The sequence below is a fragment of the Schistocerca americana genome, chromosome 9 (genome assembly GCF_021461395.2).
Source record: "Schistocerca americana isolate TAMUIC-IGC-003095 chromosome 9, iqSchAmer2.1, whole genome shotgun sequence".
Lineage (NCBI taxonomy): Eukaryota > Metazoa > Arthropoda > Insecta > Orthoptera > Acrididae > Schistocerca > Schistocerca americana.
This window is the reverse complement of record NC_060127.1, coordinates 58,818,800-58,839,996: the sequence shown is the minus strand read 5'-3', so window position 1 is coordinate 58,839,996 and position 21,197 is coordinate 58,818,800. Positions and strand designations below refer to the sequence as shown.

The 21,197-nt window shown below is 44.2% G+C and overlaps 1 protein-coding gene across 1 annotated transcript in view; it reads left to right on the top strand.

Moving 5' to 3' along the window:
* The first annotated feature begins 1,707 nt into the window (after window positions 1-1,707).
* LOC124550627 (venom serine protease Bi-VSP-like) overlaps window positions 1,708-21,197 on the top strand; it is a 185,413-nt gene continuing 165,923 nt past the window's right edge. Inside the window, exon 1 of the mRNA XM_047125349.1 lies at window positions 1,708-1,882. Within this exon, the coding sequence (XP_046981305.1) occupies window positions 1,708-1,882 (175 nt within the window). The remainder of the gene's footprint in view (window positions 1,883-21,197) is intronic.

Sequence of the window (21,197 nt, the reverse complement as noted above, 5' to 3'; positions counted from 1 at the left end):
ATGACATTGTAACTCTATCAGAGACAGCAAAGGACCTGGAAGAGAAGTTGAACGGAATGGTTAGTGTCTTGAAAGGAGGATATAAGATGAACATCAACAAAACCAAAACGAGGGTAATGGAATGTAGTTTAATTAAATCAGGTGATACTGAGACAATTAGGTTATGAAAAGAGACACTTAAAGTAGTGGATAAGTTTTGCTATTTCGGAACCAAAGTAACTGATAATGGTCGAAGTAGAGATGATATAAAATTTAGACTGACAATGGCAAAGAAAGCCATTTTGAAGAAGAGAAATTTGTTAACATCGAGTATAGATTTAAGTATGTGGAAGTCTTTTTCGAACGTATTTGTATGGAGTTTAGCCATATATGGAAGTGAAACATGGACGATAATTAGTTTAGACAAGAAGACAAGCTTTCGAAATTTGTTGCTACAGAAGAATGCTGAAGATTAGATGGGTAAACCGCGTAACTAATGAGGAGGTACTGATTAAAATTGGGGTGAAGAGAAATTTGTGGCACAACTTGACTAGAAGAATGGATCGATTGGGATAGGAGATGTTCAGAGGCATCAGGGGATCATCAGTTTAGTATTGGAGGGCAGTGTGGAAGATAAAAATTGTAGAGGGAGCCCAAGAGATAAACACACTAAATAGATAGGTAGAAAAATAAGAGCAAATAGAGAATTCAATACGATGATTAAAATGAAGCGGCAAAAAATTAGAAATAAAAATTTACATTTAAACCAGTTAAATGACCAAAATGTTGATCAAACTCCTTTGATAGATATAGAAATAAAAAAAATTAATGGTTGACGAGGTTCGAACCTACAACCCTCACCATAACATGCTAATATAGTAACCATTGCGCTCAAGCACAACACTGCCCAAAGTTGTTAAACTTTTGATGTGATCATGCAGTCACAACTATGAATTGCAGCCTTCAAAAACTCTGTGTCACTCAGTGTATTGCGAAACTTATCTACTGTAAAATCAATCTCTGTGATCAGGATATCCGCATATGTAACACTGAATCGCGTTCTGTGCGGAAGTATCTAGTAGCGTTTAGTTAGTGCAGTGTATGAAACGCGTATACTTCGTTAGCATTGCTACGTGTAGCTAAGTTGTTTGTGATGTCCTTATCATATGAGATGAAATCGAAATAAAAGTGACTGACTCACGATTCGGGACCCAAAGACATCAAGAACGAACCTCAGGCGAGGAAATGGAAGTGAACTGACCAACTTTTGTGGCAGTTTGGCGACGCCGAACGATTCGGGCGTGACGTTGAGAGATCTGATTGGAGGAAAACAGCTCCAACGGATGAAATGTCAACTATCAAGTAATTTTAATCGGTCTATAGTCGACGTAGTAAACAACAATCAACAGGTGGGCAGACTGCATCTTCGTGCTCTCAGAGCCCAGCTTCATGTGGTATTCTGGGAATTAAGACGTAGCTTTGTTCCACTTATACTGCCCTGGCACTGACTTCCGAAGCCTCTGTCGGCCTTCTACCCAGGCGCCTACCCACAAAGATCGCACATCCGCCACGATGTTGTCAACACGTGCTCAGGCACTGCATCTGTCGGAGTCGTGCACCTGAGAGCTACGACGAACACATAGAGCTCCACTACATACGCTGTGACGCAAAGTGCTTTTCTCGCAAAAAGTCCGGACACTGTAAAATGGGAAGAGTAAGTGCCAAAACATGAGAATGAAATTAGGTGATAACATCCTGTTCACCCAAAATCTCGCCGACGATAAGATCATCTTCGCCGAAGAAGAGGAGGATGTGTCTGATATGCTGAGAATGCTTGAAGAGCAGTATGAGACGTGGGGCATGGAAACTAACTTTACAAAAATTGAATACTTGGTTGTACGAGGTATAGAACGGGCCTTGTTATGGATGATGGATCTATAGAGAAGTTTAGCCATTCATACAAATATTTAGCGACAGTTATTTCGGAAAAAGGCACAGAATGGGAAAGGAAAAGGTGTCAGTTAAATATTTACACTCCATTATTTAGAATAAAACTACACAAAGAAGATCTACGAAATCATCATCGAGAGCATTGGTCTGTATGGTGCTGAACTGTGGTAAGTATCCAAGGACAATGAGAAGAAACTAAAGGCAATGGAAATGGAGTTTTGGAGATGAATTTCTGAAGTAACAAGAAGAGACAAAATAAGGAATGCCGTGCTAAGAAAACATATAGGAGTTACAAAAGATATTGTAGACAGAACTGAGAATAAACGGCATGGACATCTTAGACGAATGCCAGAGGACAGATAGCCTACTAAAATGTGGCTCTGGAGACCTCCATGACACAGAAAAAGAGGAAGACCCCAGCTACATTGGAACGACAGAGTGAGGCGTGCGATGCAGGACAGGGCCATGCAAGTTATAGGGAAATGGAATACGACGCTTGATGTGGCAAACTCTCAGAAAGAATGAAGATGTCTGGACATCTATCTCCTGTGTGTTATCACAAACAAGTGTACGCATCACGATATGCAACACCTCTGCACTCTATCACACAAATGTGCTAACTGATCAAAAGTATCTTGACATCCCCATGGAATGTGGGACTGACCACTACGTGTTGTAATAGGCGAATCAGCCAGTTGAATAGGATATGGGGATTATTATGTAGTTAGTAGATAAGCAGAATGGATATCTGGGATGGGCTAAGTCACCTCGAATGTGGACTTGTCCTTTGATGTCATGTGAGTAACAAGTCTATAAAGGACATTTGAACAGTGGCAGGTTGTGGATCTATATTCTAGGTGTTCACATGTTTTTAGATTCAGATAAATATGACAGTGTGAAATTGTGGGCCTACAGCATAGGTCAACCTGGCCCATCATAAGATCAACGTATGTGAGAAGCATGAATAAATGCTACAGTCCCACAAAAGACGAAGATGTGCTTTGTGGTTCTGACCGCCTCAAATGGATCACTATACGATAAAATCCAAAACTTAATATACTATATCTCATACAGAATCCCACAAAATAGGGTGCTTGAAAAAGAAATACCTAGTTTTCAGTTCAAATTTAATGGGGAAATTAGTGAAAAAATACATCTATGTGTACATATCATGAAAGAGAGTTCCTTCAAGTTTTGTTTAATGTTAGTAGACTTAAATGTGGGATCTATTTGTTGCCCTGCACACGTCGTGACGATATTACACTTCTCGCCATGTATTCACCAACATTTCAGGTGTAACTGTCTCAACAGCTGTGACGATTCTTTCCCGTAAGTGATTGATGAAAAAATCCAGTGGGGATAGGTCTGGGCTTTGTGGTGGCCTATCCACCTTCCTGGAAAGCGAATGTCAAAAGTTGCATGCACATGAAGTGCGGCTCCATCTGGTTGGAAAAACACAAGCCCCTTTTCCACCTCAATATCACCCATTTGGGGAAAGACGTACACTGTCAACATGCCACAGTAAACGTTCACATTTATTGTTTTTTCTACAAAAATGAAAGGACAAATCACACAATCTTCCATCAAACCGCACCACACATTAACTTTGAGTGAGTCACGTTGATGCTGAATAAGTTCATGTGGATGCTCTGCCTCAGTTTTCACAAGCCAAATAACAAAATGCGCCTTCTGTTGCAGAGTAGACATAGTTGCTAAGTTAGTCTGCACTGCAGTGCATACATGCCTGGAGTTAACTGAGGGAAAACATGAAAAAAAACAAAACACTGGTGCCGTCTCAAGGTCAAGCAGACCTGCCAACTGCAGGGTAGCAAAACTTGGAGAGTTGATGAATCAAACACCACAAACTAGAAGAAAAGTGTATGTCACTTTGTACATATTCTATGACACATTAAAACTCTTTTTCAAACACACTGTATACTGACGTCCGATCTAATTTCACTATATAGTGAGTGATTTGGCATATCTGACGAGTGTGCTGCCGTCTAGCAGTATTAATGGGAAGCGAATCTTCTCCAGTGTGCTACCACGTGGTGGCACTGACTTAAGCTTGTAGTTGAGTGCTAAGGGCTAGATGTGCACACCTATAACAATGCATATTGTTTATCAAATGCGTGTGTATTTGGCCCATAAGGTAATTACGTCACGCCAGTTGTGCTTGCGCAAAATCTCCTTAAAACGTTCACAACTGAAGGTGTGCTCAAGACTCTGATGTGAAGTTTCATGGACGAAATAAATCTCGGGTGAACCGCCTGGTATGAGTGTGCATAGGACACAATATTACGGCAATCGACCACGTTGCCATCATCAGGTGCGGTCCGCGCCCCGCACGCGGTCCAGGTGCAGCGTCCGTTCTCCCGCCGTCTGGGCGGTGCACCCCAGGTCTTCTCGTTCAGAAGGGTCTGCCGGCACCGCTCTCGTTATTCTTCCCTCCTGCCCCGAAGTCGGTACACTCTGGGAAATACTCTTCTTCTTCTTAGTCCGGGTGATCGCGGGTCCCCACTCCTTGCTAAGGATGTAACCGCTGTCACGATTTAGTTGTGGCTCCCTTACTCTGATCTCTATGGCTTCTTTGATGACTCAGTCCCAGTATTTGGAAGTCTGTGTCAGGACTTTGATTTGGTCATAATCCATGCTGTTGGGTTCCGACAGGCAATGCTCAGCGATTGCCGACTTACTGGGCTGTTGCAGTCTAGTGTGCCGTTGATGTTCTCGGCATCGGTCCTCGATCGTACGAATGGTCTGCCGTATGCATACACTACCGCATTGGCAAGGTATCTGATAAACCCCTGATTTACGTAGACCAAAGTTGTCCTTGACACTATCAAATAGGCTCTTGGTTTTGCTTGGAGGGCGGAAGATGGTTTTCACTTGGTGTTTACGTAAAATGCGTCCAATTTTTCCGGACAAGGCCCAACAAAACGGAATAATAGCCAAGGCCGCCTCCTCCTCCTCCACCGGTGCTGCAGGTGTGGGATGTAGAGCCTTCCGAATTTGCCCTTCCTTGTAACACGGGCTTCAGATGGTCCAATTCTTGTTGGAGACTTTCCCTGTCGGAGATGGTGTGAGCTCTGTGTTCAAGAGTTTTGAGCACCCCATTCTTTTGTGCTGGGTGGTGGCAGCTATCCGCATGTAGGCACAAATTGGTTCTTCTTCCTATACAGGCTGTGGCCCAAAGTGCCGCCAGCTAGTCTTCTAATCAAAACATCTAGGAAAGGGAGCATCCCATCCGTTTCGATCTCCATAGTGAACTTAATATTCTCGTGTCTGGAGTTGAGATGTGTGAGGAAGTCTGCCAGTTTATCTCTTCCATGTGGCCAGATAACGAAGGTATAATCCACATATCTAAAGAAACAGGTGGGTTTTAGATGTGCTGATTCAAGAGCTTCCTCCTCGAAATGTTCCATGTACATATTTGCGACAACGGGTCAGAGTGGACTCCCCATGGCTACTCCTTCTGTCTGCTCGTAGTATTCACCGTCAAATAAGAAGTAAGTTGATGTCAGAACATGTCTGAAAAGGTTGGTGGTCTCTTCGTCAAATTTCTGGCTGATGAGTTCCAAGGATTCTTGTAACGTAACTTTAGTGTAGTGAATATAGATACCACGTCGAAGCTCACCAGTATGTCAGATTCCTTAAGCGCAAGGTTGTTGATGCATCCCAGGAAATCCACGGTGTTGCGGATATGGTGTGTACATCTTCCAACATAAGGGCTAAGCAGTTGTTTGAGGTGCTTGGCGAGAAGGTACGTTGGGGCACCAATATTGCTGACAATGGGACGTAACGGAATCGATTCCTCGTGGACCTTCGGCAGTCCGTAAAGTCTAGGAGGAACAGCAGCCCTCGGGCGTAGCTTCTTGGTAATCTCGTCAGTGAAGCCGGAATCCTTGAGAAGCGCCAGAGTCTTCCTCCCGACCCTCTTGGTAGGATCGGTGTCAATCTTGCGGTATGCATCTTCTCAGCATAATCTTGTCGGGATAGGATCACTGTTGCGTTGCCCTTGTTTGCAGGTAATATTACTATGTCTGGATCTTCTCTTAGCTCCCGTATGGTGGCCCTCTCCCTGTAGGAAATGTTCGGTTTCATCAGCTTAGTTTTGGTTAGAGCTCTGCAGGTTTCACGACGAACTTCTTCAGCAGCTTCAGGTGGAAGTCGAGCAGCTGCTTGTTCCACTGTGCTAATGATGTCAGCAATGGGTACATCTTTAGGAGTCAGAATATTGCCGAAATATTGTGTCCTATGCACACTCATACCAGGCTGTTCACCCGAGATTTATTTCGTCATAAAATACGCCTGGAGAAATTGAAGAATCACAAGTTTCATGGAGTCTACAGGAGTAGAATGTAGCATAGCGCGGTAGATTCAGTTCCGTGCATTTATATTGCATCTATATTGCGTTTGACAGCATGAGAAGAAAGGTAACCAATATGTCTGAAAGATGTCACAAGTTTGGGTGTTCACGTGCTCTTGTGCACTTACACAACAGCCGCCGCTGTACTTAAGCCTTTCTAAAGCTATCTGTGTTGGCTGTCAGTGATGTGATTCTGAAGTGGAAACGAGGAGGAACAACTTCAGCTAAACCGAGATCAGGCTGACATTGGGTACTGACGGACAGGGAGCTTCAACCATTGCAGACGACGGTTGTAAAAAAAAAAACGAATAAAATCACAGAAGGAATCACTTGTGAGTTCAAGAGCGCTACCAGTAGTCCCCCTAGAACAATGAATGAGCGCAGGAAGTTAAAAAAAGGATCGGGTTCAACTTTTCGAACAGCCCCCTCATAAGCCAAACATTTAAGTGGTCAATGCTAAGTGACGCTTCAGGTGAAAGAGAGACGCCAGTGGACAGTGAATGATTGGAAATGAGTGATTTAGAGCGACGACTCAGACTATACCCAGTGTCCATACAGTAGAAGGGTTTCGTGAACGCTCTGTAGCGGCACCACAGTTTAAGATAGGGTGCAATATTTCAGAGTGCACAAGTTACAGCTAGGTGCAGGCCGGATTGCAGTAAGTTACTCTGACCAACGGTTGCGAAGTGTAATGGAGGCCACATTGCCGTCGAACCACTGAAAAGTGTAAATGCAGCGGTTTGCATGGTGCAAGCTACAGGCAGAAGGGGCCCACTGGCGCAACAGGGGTGTGGTGCGTACGTTACGTGAAGCGGCGCATTGGCGAAACAGAGGGGCATAGCAGAGTATAAATATGTGCCGTTTCCTAACAAGATTCATTGAAGTGTGGCAGCTCTCCTGGACGGTGGGCCATGTCACACCACTGGGCTACACGCAGCAACAGATTGGGTGACAGCGTCCGAGTCCACAGCGGGTCATTGGTTTGACCCTCTGAGGCAAACGTAGGTTCTGCAGCCAGCCAGGGCGGGCCACCCTTTGGCTCGCTACCGTGGTCAGTCGTCTTGGTTCCTGACACACGCTGGAGACTTCCCAAGGCGAGGGCCGCAGATTCAGACGCCGGATCATGGGCAGTCGTTGCTGTCGCGTTCTCAGCTGTCGACAGAGAGGAAAAAGCAGCAGTGGAGCTGGCCTATGTGTCCCAGTGGGGCAGCGCTGAGTCAACGGGGAAGGAGACAGCTGAGCAGGCTGCTGGTGCAGCCATCCTGACGTAATCGCACCTCTGAGTACAGGGCAGGCTCGACACAGCGTGCTGCATTGGGTTGCTGGGGCAGTGGCCTCAGCATTGCGGGGCCCTGTGATGCAGACTGAGGTGAATGGGGCACTGTAGCTAAAAAACAATAAATCATTTGGAAAGTTCTCGCTGTGTTTTAATACGGCAACTCCTGGCACCCACCCACTACATTTGGTGTCTTCCCGCTACATTTGGTCATCCTGATACATTCGGTGGCACAAGCCATCCTTTACAGCTCAGAGAATGTTATGTGCCACCATGTGTAGTGAGATATTGAGGTGGTTGTGTTATGGTATGCAGGTGTTTTGCGTAGCTACGATTTGGTTCCATTATAGCGCTTAAGAAAACGCTACATGTCGGAGGAGCACCAACGTGGAATACATTTTGCAGCTTTCTGTACTGCAGACAATGTAGAAAGTGTTCAGAGACGATCATTGCATCAGTGTGACAATGCCCCCTGCCACACGGCAGTTTATGTGTCCCAATGGTTTGTGGACAGTAACTAATCCGAAAAGGAATGACATGCCCATAGTCCCGACCTTGACTCACCTCTGCGACGAGTTAGAACGTCGACTTTGCTTCAGATCCCAGCGTCCTACATCACTACTCTCCCTGGTTTCGGCTCATGAGGAAGAACTGATGCCATTCCTTCACACACATACAGGTGCCTCATTAAAAATGTCCCCAGCAGTCAGTCATAAAGACAAAGGCAGGACACACCCAACATTAATGTCCACACTAGTACGTGTCCGGGAGTTTTTGATAATATGTAGGTTCCTAAAGCTGCCAAAACTTTGAAGAAGGTGATTATCGCAATCAACATCACATATCAGCAAATGAGTTCCAGATTCAAACTGGAACCTATATGTCAGTGATAAATTTGAACATACGTAATGTTAGCCAGTCCACCACCTTTTCTATGGTGACAAAGCGAAGTGGCAGCTAACAATGGCCGTACAGCTAATTACGCAAGTAAGATATCTGAACGTGGAGCAAAAACCCATGTTTCTGATACTTCCTGGCAGATTCCCGAGTTCGAGTCTGGGTCCAGCACACAGTTTTAATCTGCCAGGAAGTTTCAGCGCACAATCCGCTGCAGAGTGAAAATCTCATTCTGAACCCATGTTTCTGCTTGTTGACTCGCCATTGGCCATTAACAGTTCTGAGTGGCATGCTTTCACAGCATTTGGTTTCAGAATAGACGCCCAAATCAACCTGATATTCTCTATCACTTCATTTAAAGGCTTGAGTAAATACACACATCAAAAAAAGGTTTGCATCACCTTCATTCTGAGAGTTCCGGAAGCTGTACAGGAAATTGGAATACAGATCGATATAAACATCATTTCCGCGCTTTTTATTCCTCATGAAAACCACACATTGCATGTTGTACCACCACGCAGCAAGACCTTCAGAGGTGTTGGTCAAGACTGCTGTACACACCGGTACCTCTAATACCCAGTAGCACGTCCTCTTGCATAGATGCATGCCTGTATTCGTCGTGGCATACTATCCACAAGTTCACCAAGGGCTGTTAGTCCAGATTGTCCCACTCCTCAACGGCGATTCGGCGTAGATCCCTAAGAGTGATTGGTGGTCAAGTCGTCCATAAACAGCCCTTTCCAATCTATCCCAGGCATGCTCGATAGTGTTCATGTCTGGAGAATATGCTGGCCACTCTAGTCGAGCGATGTCGTTACGCTGAAGGAAGTCATTCACAAGAAATGTACGATGGGAGCGCGAATTGTCGTCCATGAAGACGAATGCCTCGCCAATATACTGCAATATACTGTCGATTTGGTTACTCTATCATTCAAGGATGGCATTCACGTATCGTACAGCCGTTACGGCACCTTCCATTACCACCAGCGGCTTACGTCGGCCCCACATAATGCCACCCCAAAACATCATGGAACCTCCACCTTGCTGCACTCGCTGGACAGTGTGTCTAAGACATTCATCGTGATCAGGTTGTCTCCAAACACGTCTCCGACGATTGTCTGCTTGAAGATATATGTGACACTCATCGGTGAAGAGAACTTGATGCCAATCATCAGCGGTCCATTCGGTACGTTGTACCGCGCTGCATGGTGTCGTGGTTGCAAAGATGGACCTCGCCATGGACGCCGGGAATGAAGTTGCAGCCTATTGCCCACAGTTTGAGTCGTAACACGACGTACTGTGGCTGTACGAAAAGCATTATTCAACGTGGTGGCGTTGCTGTCAGGGTTCCTCCGAGCCATAATCCGTAGGTAGCAGTCATCCACTGCCGCAGTAGCCCTTGGGCGTCCTGAGTGAGGTATGTCATCGACAGTTCCTGTCTCTCCTCTATGTCCGAACAACATCGCTTTGTTTCAGTCCGAGACGCCTGGACATTTCCCTTGTTGAGAGCCCTTTCTGGCACACAGTAACAATGCGGACGCGATAGAACTGCGGTATTGATCGTCTAGGCGTGGTTGAACCACAGACAACACAAGCCTTGTACCTTGTTCCTGGTGGAGTGACAGGAACTGATCGGCTGTCGGACCCTCTCCGTCTAATAGGTGCTCCTCACGCGTGGTTATTTACATCTTTGGGCGGGTTTAGTGACATCTCTGAACAGTCAAAGGGACTGTGTCTGTGATACAATATCCACAGTCAACGTCTGTCTTTAAGAGTTCTGGGAACTGGGGTGATGCAAAACGTTTTTGGTGTGTGTATTTCACTCTTGTAAAAATTGCAACCTGGTCATTGCTCCAATGATACCCTTGTACTGCTTGTGGGAGAATTACAGACCAGTTCTCAGCAAAATCACCGTGAAGCACTAAACATGGTTCTTCAACCTATACGCACCCTTTCACTTCTGCAGTGTGGTGTTGTTGCAATTTCTTCAGATGACGGTATGTTACTGGTTTCACTGACCATTTACCAAGTTCATCAATGAAACTGTCAAAGGCTACACTTTTCTTAATTAATTTATTGTTCTCCCACGTCCCATATGTAATTTGTAAAGACAGTCCTCCCTTTCCAGGGCAGTCACCACGTTCTTGAAACAAACAAGTCTCTCGCTTTATGTTGCAAACTACTAATGACTTCACACTCTCAACCAAGATGCAATATGTCATATTCTCCAGTAAGTTCTTCAAAGTTACAACACAAAAATTCAAAATTTACAAAGTATAGGCATAAGCAAACTTCTGTAGGTTGGTGTGGAACTACCCACTTAGGTCGTAGTGCATAAAATTTTGATCTTCCAATATGTGAAGTAGCTTAGTTGTTATTATAAATTGAAAATGTTTCTTTAATAGAGCGAGTCGTGTACATCTTCACTTTCACAAATTTAGACCTTCAACTGTTACAGTTATAGCGTCTTTTTTGTTGGAACTATGGCAATAACAGTCCCATTTATCTTCCAGATAAAATGACGGCACTATTTGAACTTGAGCTGCTTCTGTAGTATGACCATAATAGGGATCTGGTCTTCCAAAGACTCCTTTTACAGACCTCACATTTCTTGATTTTCTACCATGTACATTGATACTGATGGAACATGGTTCAAAATTGTTTTCTTTGAAAATGTCTCTGGAATAATAGTTAAAACTTGCACCTGTTCACTGTAGCTGAATTGATACTTGTGAAAAATTCCTGGCAACAGGTGAAAGAATGCTTTGGTTCCTTTCGTTCTGAAGATGGAATTTCTACTTTGAAGAGTATGGTCAGTTTTTTTGTAGTGTATTCATCCATAGCTTTAGTAATTTCTCTGCGCTCTCTTGATGCATAGAGCATACAACTCGAATTCACTGACCAAGGTTTCTCAACAGGACTAACCTCTGTAGTTGACTGCTTCAGGGTATTTAATTCTTCCTCTACCGATGCAAAATCTGCATCATCTGCACCATAGGGGGCTTTACCTATCACTGTTGTTATTCTGTCAAAACATTTATAGCACAAAAAGTCGTCACTGGAAACATCTTCACTTTTTGAAACAGAGTCTTCAAATGAGAACACTTATTCCCAACCTGAACAAAGTCTGTGTTTTTGTTTGTCTTATATATCACTCTTTTATGGATATGCAAATAGTCAGCACACTTCACTCTCCTGTGGCCCCAGTCAGAAGACATTTCAAACAGTCCTTTTCACAAAACATACTGCAGCTGTGTCAACTGGCAAATTCCTCATATAAACACAGAACTCACTGGATGGTATGAGATTTCTTAGAAACATCTTCAGTAAACAAATTAGCACTGAACAACTAGAATACATAATCCTGCAATGAACAACCACAACAAAAAAACCGACAAGAAACTAAAACAAAGTAAAAGAAATATCTGCAACAATGCAAGTGGAAATAAATAATTGCAACAAGGAAAGATATAAGAAATAACTGCAACAAAGACAATAGAAATAAACATTGTAACAAAGAATTTAGTAAAAAACAACTTTGGTGAAGACATACATTATCATCAAAAGCTAAAAAAATGATCTTTTAAAATAAAACTTGTCCAACTGAAAAGTGGAAGCTCTCCTTTGCAGAGAATATAGTACTACATGGTGCTAATCAACAAAAAATCTAACTTTTCTGGATTGGCATTGCTGAAAATAATTTTTTTCTCTAAATTATAAAAAAAAATCGAAAGGCGACAGTAAAAGAGCTTTGACAGATATGTCCAAACTGAGGATACCATTGTAATCATAAAGCAATTATCTTTCAAATACAAAACCCTCTAACAAAATGTCTAGAACTGTTACAGAGATACATCATTTTAAAAGTTTTTCCGAAACTTGCAACTTCAAAATGGTTTCCGCAGTATCATCTTTGGAGACCTGTATCTCGGGGCAGGAATTTTTTTGGAGAAAACAAAAAATGCATGTTTCTTACTTAATCCTGAATTTTAACATATGCTAAATTCAATAACATCCAAGACTATGAAGGTAATCCCCCTGCCTGAAGTGATACGGATCATGCCTTGCGTAATTATGACAAACACTGCTGTTCGCATCCCTCTCTATGTGTGCATGGCTGCTAGTAGTCTGGGGTAATGGGGTCAACATAGTGACTAAATATTTCAGTGATTACTTCTACTATCTACGAACTGTATTTCTGTCAAGCCATCTGCCTTATTCATCAACTCAGTAGCCTGAGAGTCAGACAAACTTTCAGTGGAACAGTTTCTAGTACTGCTGAGCTGACGAGGTCACCATCGCCTGTTCTGCCGACGCCACTGGGTGGGCCTGGTGGCCTCTGACACTACACAGCTTATTTTTGCCCTCCCCTATCCATTTCTCACTCCCTTGCTGAGTCAGTGACCCTATTATCTTTTGTCATGCCAAACCCCTCCGGCAGTATCATTGTATCACTGTCTCATATGTTCACGCCATCATTGCTGGACCACCACACTCAATTTCTTAATATGTTCGGGTAGTCAGTGCCCTGAGGAACTACCATTGTGAATTGATTACTTCTACTTACCCAGTAATATACTATTATGTATTAGTATTTAAGGATGCTATTTCATCATTGTATTAGGATTCCAGTGTCTAATCCTGGGTGTCAGATCACGTCTACCTTTATGCTTGATGGTTTCCAAGTAATTTTAATATTAAAAATTTGATTATGTAAATCTAGAGAACAGATTTTGTGCTAAAGTGGTGAATCATGTTGATGTAACTTTCTAAGTAAACAGTGAAGTGTCTTACTTCATAGAATGACTTGTGTATTGTGAATAATTGAATCCTTTTACACAAGTCGCATGTTTTCTGTTAGTGGGTACCACAATATTTAATAGACTGCGATTTTGTTAGTAATTTTTTTTATGGTGGAGTCGGAATGTAAGTTTTGGTTCTGTATAAACAAGTAACAGTGAATTTAGAATTTCTACAAGCCAATAACCCTAAAGCGATTTATGGGCAGAAGGCATTTTCAATGCAAACACCCATTATGCTACCGCTAAACGGTTACTATTAACATGCACTGGCGGATTATTTGGCTTTGGAGCAGTTCCACAACATTCTGAGAATTTGTACCAACTCAATCGTCGTGATCGCCTTCCAACACTGCAGAAAGTCTGTTGTAACAGAGCCCTCCATAGGCTCTACATCCACTAACTGAGATAGACGTTTCTCGAGGGAGTGACTGGCACACTATTGCAAATCTGTAAGCACCAGTTCTTATGGGAGGGCGAATGGGATACAGGGTGGAACCGCGGTCAAGGGATGTTTACAATTTCTTGCAAAATTTTGTTCCAATCTTTGTTTTGCATTGAATATTTCAACTACTCTCCCAGTATAGCTTCATCAGTGCCTGCATGATAAGCCTGTCTGCTGTACAGCACAGAAGCAGTTCATTACAGAAAAAACACCAGTGTGCAGCATTTCTGCAGAAGACCTGGAGTACCCACGCCACCAATTAATCAACAGGCGATGCAGAGATGTAGTGTGTGGTCGCTGGAGAGTCTTGGACGACAGAGTGCAGTCGTTCTTCTCGCTTACGTTCCAGACTTCAGCCAGAGCTGACGGTTTCCCCCATCTGCCCCAGACCCTGTTCGCCAAGACCGGCCACCAGCCTCACGAACCTGAACGGCTACCTTGTACGTTCCGTGTTCATTTATTATTATTGAAGGAACTCTTAGACAGGCGGTCGACCTCTACCTCTGACCCGTGACCAAGGCCAATTTGTTCTTTGTTATTCAGAATACATCACAAATTTTCTTTAATTAACTACTTTGTTTGATCGCCTCCCTTCTGGTGCTCACCCACCCTACTCTGAATCCTATACAGCAGCACTTCCCACAAGTTCAGACTCCAGTTGGACGTGTACTACCACCATGGCAGCTTGCACTCTGTCAACACCTGTTTCAAGCTCATGGTGGATGTGGGGGGGGGGGGGGGGGGGGAGGGGGTGTCCATTTACATGAAGTTCGTTGGTACTGCCTGCCCTTTTAAAGGCTCTGAACTGCCTCATTGGGCTTGTTGCTGCCAGTGATGCCCTCCCAACCTGGTATCAATGATTTCGCACTGCCGTTGTCACAGATTTGTACGTGGCACGCCAGATGACACAGTACGCCTTCTCCTGGTCTGCCACCATTTTCATGCAGTTCAGGTCAATTCTGAAACAAAGGACGCCGAAACGTAACTTTGAGAGTTACTAAACGTTTCGCAAGTAACCCTGATTCCTTATCTCATTTCAATAATGTAGTGTCTCTTCTTCTTGACATGGATATAATTGAGGCGAGGACGGCCAATGATCTCTTCAGTGCAGATGCATTCCAGGCTCCAGCTCTTACGGGAATCGGCGGAATACCGCGAGGAATAAGGATAATGGACGAGGGGCACTATATCCGTGTCATGTGGGTAAGTTGAGAAATGCAGGTCTTACGGGACACCTGCTAGGTTATTTCGTGCGGTTACTATGACCACTGCGTCCAGATGGCGCAGTTCGAATCCTGCTGCCGGCCGATGTGGCCGAGCGGTTCTAGGCGCTTCAGTCTGGAACCGCGCGACTGCTACGGTCGCAGGTTCGAATCCTGCCTCGGGCATGGATGTGTGTGATGTCCTTAGGTTAGTTAGGTTTAAGTAGTTCTAAGTTGTAGGGGACTGATGACCACAGATGTTAAGTCCCATAGTACTCAGAGCCATTTTAACCATTTTTTTCGAATCCTGGTCTGGTACCAACTTTCAACTTTTCCCACTGATTTAAATCAAAGCCCAATCGCAGTCAGTGTTTGTAATTCGTTTGTGTCTTTCTGTCTTATCTCAGCCATATTCCAAGCTATAAAGTTCTGAAATGATAGCCAGACCTTATCGAGACGTAATGCTTCTGGAACTGCACGACATGTTGGGGCGACCTGCTTCGTCAGATAGCGATAACGGCAGATAGTGGCTGATAGAAGCAATTAGCTTAAGTTAGCTGCTGTTACCGGCACCGAGTTCTATCCTCTGCTGCTAGTAGCACTTAAGCAGTAGCAATGGCTGTGCGCGTCTTATATTTGCTGGTATCCGCGCTGTTGGTAGTTATGGCGAAGCCGAGTATTAACAAACTGGGTGAGTTTCGCTATAATAAAGATTAAATTCCACAGTGAAACGTGTAAAACGGGCAGTTGGTTTAGTAGAAATTTTTGGAGCTTTTTTCCATTGCCAGGCGTTACTCTATGCGTCATTTAATTTCTCTTATTTTATCCTTATTAATTTGTAACAGACTGCTACGATTTCCTCTCCCCTTCCAACCCTTCATCTCAGAGTAAAATTTACGCCCAACATCCTTAAATACTTGTATGTAATTAGTACAGCAGATAGATTATTTTAATGAACCATGAAAAAAGTTTTCGTTCCCAATAAAACTGTTGCAAAAGGAAATCCACTTCGTGACAAACGAAGACCAGTTTGTAGTTGAAATATAATACAGGGCTATTACAAATGATTGAAGCGATTTCATAAATTCACTGTAGCTCCATTCATTGACATATGGTCACGACACACTACAGATACGTAGAAAAACTCATAAAGTTTTGTTCGGCTGAAGCCGCACTTCAGGTTTCTGCCGCCAGAGAGCTCGAGAGCGCAGTGAGACAAAATGGCGACAGGGGCCGAGAAAGCGTATGTCGTGCTTGAAATGCACTCACATCAGTCAATCATAACAGTGCAACGACACTTCAGGACGAAGTTCAACAAAGATCCACCAACTGCTAACTCCATTCGGCGATGGTATGCGCAGTTTAAAGCTTCTGGATGCCTCTGTAAGGGGAAATCAACGGGTCGGCCTGCAGTGAGCGAAGAAACGGTTGAACGCGTGCGAGCAAGTTTCACGCGTAGTCCTCGGAATTCGACGAATAAAGCAAGCAGGGAGCTAAACTTACCACAGCCGACAGTTTGGAAAATCTTACGGAAAAGGCTAAAGCAGAAGCATTTCTTAAACAGGAGATTAGAAAACCGATGGATCGGTCGTCGTGGAGATCATGATCAACAATTCATGTCATGGCCTCCACGCGCTCCCGACTTAACCCCATGCGATTTCTTTCTGTGGGGTTATGTGAAAGATTCAGTGTTTAAACCTCTTCTACCAAGAAACGTGCCAGAACTGCGAGCTCGAATCAACGATGCTTTCGAACTCATTGATGGGGACATGCTGCGCCGAGTGTGGGAGGAACTTGATTATCGGCTTGATGCCTGCCGAATCACTAAAGGGGCACATATCGAACATTTGTGAATGCCTAAAAAAACTTTTTGAGTTTTTGTATGTGTGTGCAAAGCATTGTGAAAATATCTCAAATAATAAAGTTATTGTAGAGCTGTGAAATCGCTTCAATCATTTGTAATAACCCTGTACATACGATGTGTTGCTATAAAAAAACTACATGTATTGCAATCTGTCTTCCTCTACCACTTTTTCAGTGATTCCCTCTAGTAATACTGAATTTATTTCCTAATGTCTTACCACGTGTCTTGTCGTCCTGCCACTTCTTTCAGTCAGATTTTTCAATATATTGTGTCTCTCACGATCCTGCATAGAATTTTCATATCTCTTACTTTATAAAGGGGGGAAAGTATTTAAACCGACAAACTCTGGGAGGTTGTTGAGGACATTAAAACAAACATTTTCCCTAATGTCATTTTTACCTATGAGGAGTATTTAAACCGGTAGAGGAAGATTGCTCAGGTGGCAAATTAATTAAACCAACTAACACGTTTCCATTTTTTTTATGACCAAGAGACAACAAATTAACACAACCCAATTTCAATTGCAGTAGATTTAAAAAAATGCCTCCACTGACACGTAAACAAAGGTTACACCGTCGGATCATGTTCTGTCTGACACGGGCAAAAACCTCAGGAGTACGCTGAATTGTTCCTGCTGCTTCTACTATCCGGGAAACCAGATCCTCTTCTGATGCAACAGGAGTTGCGTAAACAAGGTTAAGCATCTCTCCCCACACAAAAAAGGTCCAGAGGGGACCTATTGGGGATCGAGCAGGTCATGGTACAGGACCACCTTTGCCAGTGAACGTTTCTGGGAACCGTCGGTCCAGGAATCGACGCACACGACGACTGAAACGTGCCGGCGCCCCGTCATGTTGGAACCACATGCATTGTCTTGTAGGGAGCGGGACGTCTTCCAGCAATTCTGGCAATGCTCTGGCAAGAAAATTGTAATAGCGTCTGCCATTTAATGGCCTAGGTAGCAGCTACGGCCCAATTAAACAGTCCCCAACAACACCGACCCACACATTAACGAAGAACCGCACTTGATGAGCGCTAGTAACTGTGGAATGTGCGTTATCCTCACTCCAAACATGCGAATTGTGCATGTTGAAGACTCCGCCACGACCGAACGTTGCTTCATCGGTAAACAAGACACAGGATGGAAATGTAGGATGCATTTCACACTGTTCCAGGTACCACTGCGAAAACTGTGCTCTGGGCGGATTATCAACTGCTTCCAAGTTGTGGACACGCTGTAAGTGAAATGGACGTAACAATTTCTCTCGAAGAACTGTTCTTACATTCGTCTGATTCGTACCCATGTTACGTGCAATTGCACGAGTGCTGATTGAAGTATCCCTCTCCAAATGCTGCAAGACAGATTCCTCAAATTGCAGCGTTCTTACCGTGCGACGGCGTCCCTGTCCAGGGAATCTACCAAATGACCCGGTCTCACGCAGGCGTTGGTACACAGCAGTAAAGGTCGTATGATGCGGGATACGGCGATTAGGATATTATTGTTGATAAATCCGCTGCGAAGCTCGTCCGTTGTGGTGCGCTACTTAGTACACACCAACCATATCAGTGTACTCACTCCACTTGTATCGCTCCATTAGTAAACAGAGACAATGCACTACTACACTGGTGGACAGCAGTTGCCTACAACTGAAGAGCGTAATAAGCCCTCTAACTACTGAAGATCGTAATACGGCCTCCACCGGTTTAAATAATCCTCATGAGAAAAAATGACATTAAGGAAAAATATTTGTTTTGATGTCCCCTACAACCTCCCAGAGTTTGTCGGTTTAAATACTTTTCACCCTGTAAGTCCAGTTTATTTTCTACATACTCCCACGTCAATACAAACATCCATCACCGCAACCCAGGTTGCTTGTCCTGTAGCTCACGACTCGGGAGGGTTGCCGGTTGGAAATCTGGTAGTGGAAGATTATCCCTGCCAGTATCTGGTTGGCCGGGGCAGGTGAGATGGTGGCTAAAGGTTCTGATCACCAGTAGTTCCACCAGAGTACTGGATTAACTTCCAAACTTCTCCACAGTGTCTCCTTATGTGAGAACAAATGACACTGTTCATGGTGACCAGTCCATCGGATGGGGACGTTAAGCTGGTGACGCCTCGGTGTTTTCCGGAACGAGCAGGCTATGTGCCGGCATCTGGTTGCACCAACACCATCTGGGCTGCAGACCTACCTGCACCTGATAACGTCACGCACTGGTGATTGTGTCTGTATCGGAACTTCACTGTGACGCACACTGCAGCTGGATTTCTGACCTGAAACGGCATCAGTTTCTCTGTCCTGTCTTCTCCTACATAGCCTTCTACACTACTGGCCATTAAATTTGATAAACCACGAAGGTGACGTCCTACAGACGCGAAATTTAACTGACAGAAAGAAGATGCTGTGGTATGCAAATGATTAGCTTTCTAGAGCATTCACACGAGGTTGGTGCCGGTGGCGACACCTACAACGTGCTAAAATGAGGAAGGTTTTCAACCGATTTCTCATACACAAACGGCAGTTGACCGGTGTTGCCTGGTGAAACGTTGTTGTGATGCTTCGTGTAAGGAGAAGAAATGCATACCATCACGTTTCGGGATTTGATAAACGTCGGATTGTAGCCTATCTCGATTGCGGTTAATTGTATCGCGACATTGCTGTTCGCGTTGGTCGAGATCCAATGACTGTTAGCAGAATATGGAATCGGTGGGTTCAGGAAGGTAATATGGTGCAGGATCCCAACGACCTCGTATCACCAGCAGTCGAGATGATAGGCATCTTATCCACATGGCTGTAACGGATCGTGCAGCCACGTCTCGATCCCTGAGTCAACAGATGGGGACGTTTGCAAGACAACAACAATCTGCACGAACAGTTCGACGACGTTTGCAGCAGCATGGACTATCAGCTCGGAGACAATGGCTGCGGTTACCCTTGACGCTGCGTCACAGACAGGAACTCCTGCGATGGTGTACTCAATGATTCAAATGGCTCTGAGCACTATGGGACTTAACATCTGTGGTCATCAGTCCCCTAGAACTTAGAACTACTTAAACCTAACTAATCTAAGGACATCACACACATCCATGCCCGAGGCAGGATTCGAACCTGCGACCGTAGCAGTCGCGCGGTTCCGGACTGAGCGCCTTAACCGCGAGACCACCGCGGCCGGCGGTGTACTCAATGACAAACCTGGGTGAAGGAATGACAAAACGTCAATTTTTCGGATGAATCCAGGTTCTGTTTACAGCATTATGATGGTCGCATCCGTGTTTGGCGACATCGCGGTGAATGCACACTGGAAGCGTGTATTCGTCATCGCCATACTGGCGTATCACCCGGCGTGATTGTATGGGGTGCCATTGGTTACACGTCACGGTCACCTCTTGTTCGCATTGACGGCACTTTGAACAGTGGACGTTATACATTTCAGATGTGATATGACCCGTTGCTCTACCCTTCATTCGATCCCTGCGAAACCCCACATTTCGGCAAGATAATCCACGACCGCATGTTGCAGGTCCTGTAGGGGCCTTTCTAGATACAGTAAATGTTCGACTGCTGCCCTGGCCACCACATTCTCAATATCTCTCACCAATTGAAAACGTCTGGTGAATGATGGCCAAGCAACTGGCTCGTCACAATACGCCAGTCACTACTCTTGATGAAGTGTGGTATCGTGTTGAAGCTGCATGGGCATCTGTACCTGCACTCGCCATCCAAGCTCTGTTTGACTCGATGCCCAGGCGTATGAAGGCCGTTATTACGGCCAGAGGTGGTTGTTCTGGGTACTGATTGCTCAGGATCTACGCACCCAAATTGCGTGAAAATGTAATCACACGTCAGTTCTAGTATAATATATTTGTCCAATGAATACCCGTTTACATCTGCATTTCTTCTTGGTGTAGCAATTTTAATGGCCAGTAGTGTAATTAAACTAAGGAAATTTATGCCATCACGTAAAACAACAGAACAAAATTCCTCTACGATTTGTCAGCGTGTAAAATTGTTTTGACAATATACTACAAACACGAATCTGTAGGCCTGAAGACAAACTGTAATTTTAAACATCTTTATCTCCCGCCCTGGGGATTTATCTTTACTACCTTTACTTAAGGTAAAATCAGTCTTTTTTGGTTTTTCATTCGTTACCTTATCGGTCCACCTAATTTTCAGCACTCTTCTCTAGCACCACATCTCGGATGTTGTGTTGTGCTCCATATGTACCTTCTCAGAAGTTTCTTCCTCAAATTTAGACCTATATTTGATTCTGGTAAAATTCTCTTGGCCAGGAATGTCATTTTAGTCAGAGATAGTCTGCTTTTGATGTCATTCTTGTTCCGACCGTCATGGGTTAGTTTGCTAGCTACGTAGCCGAATTTTTAACTTCTCCTACTTCTTGATCACCAATCCTCAT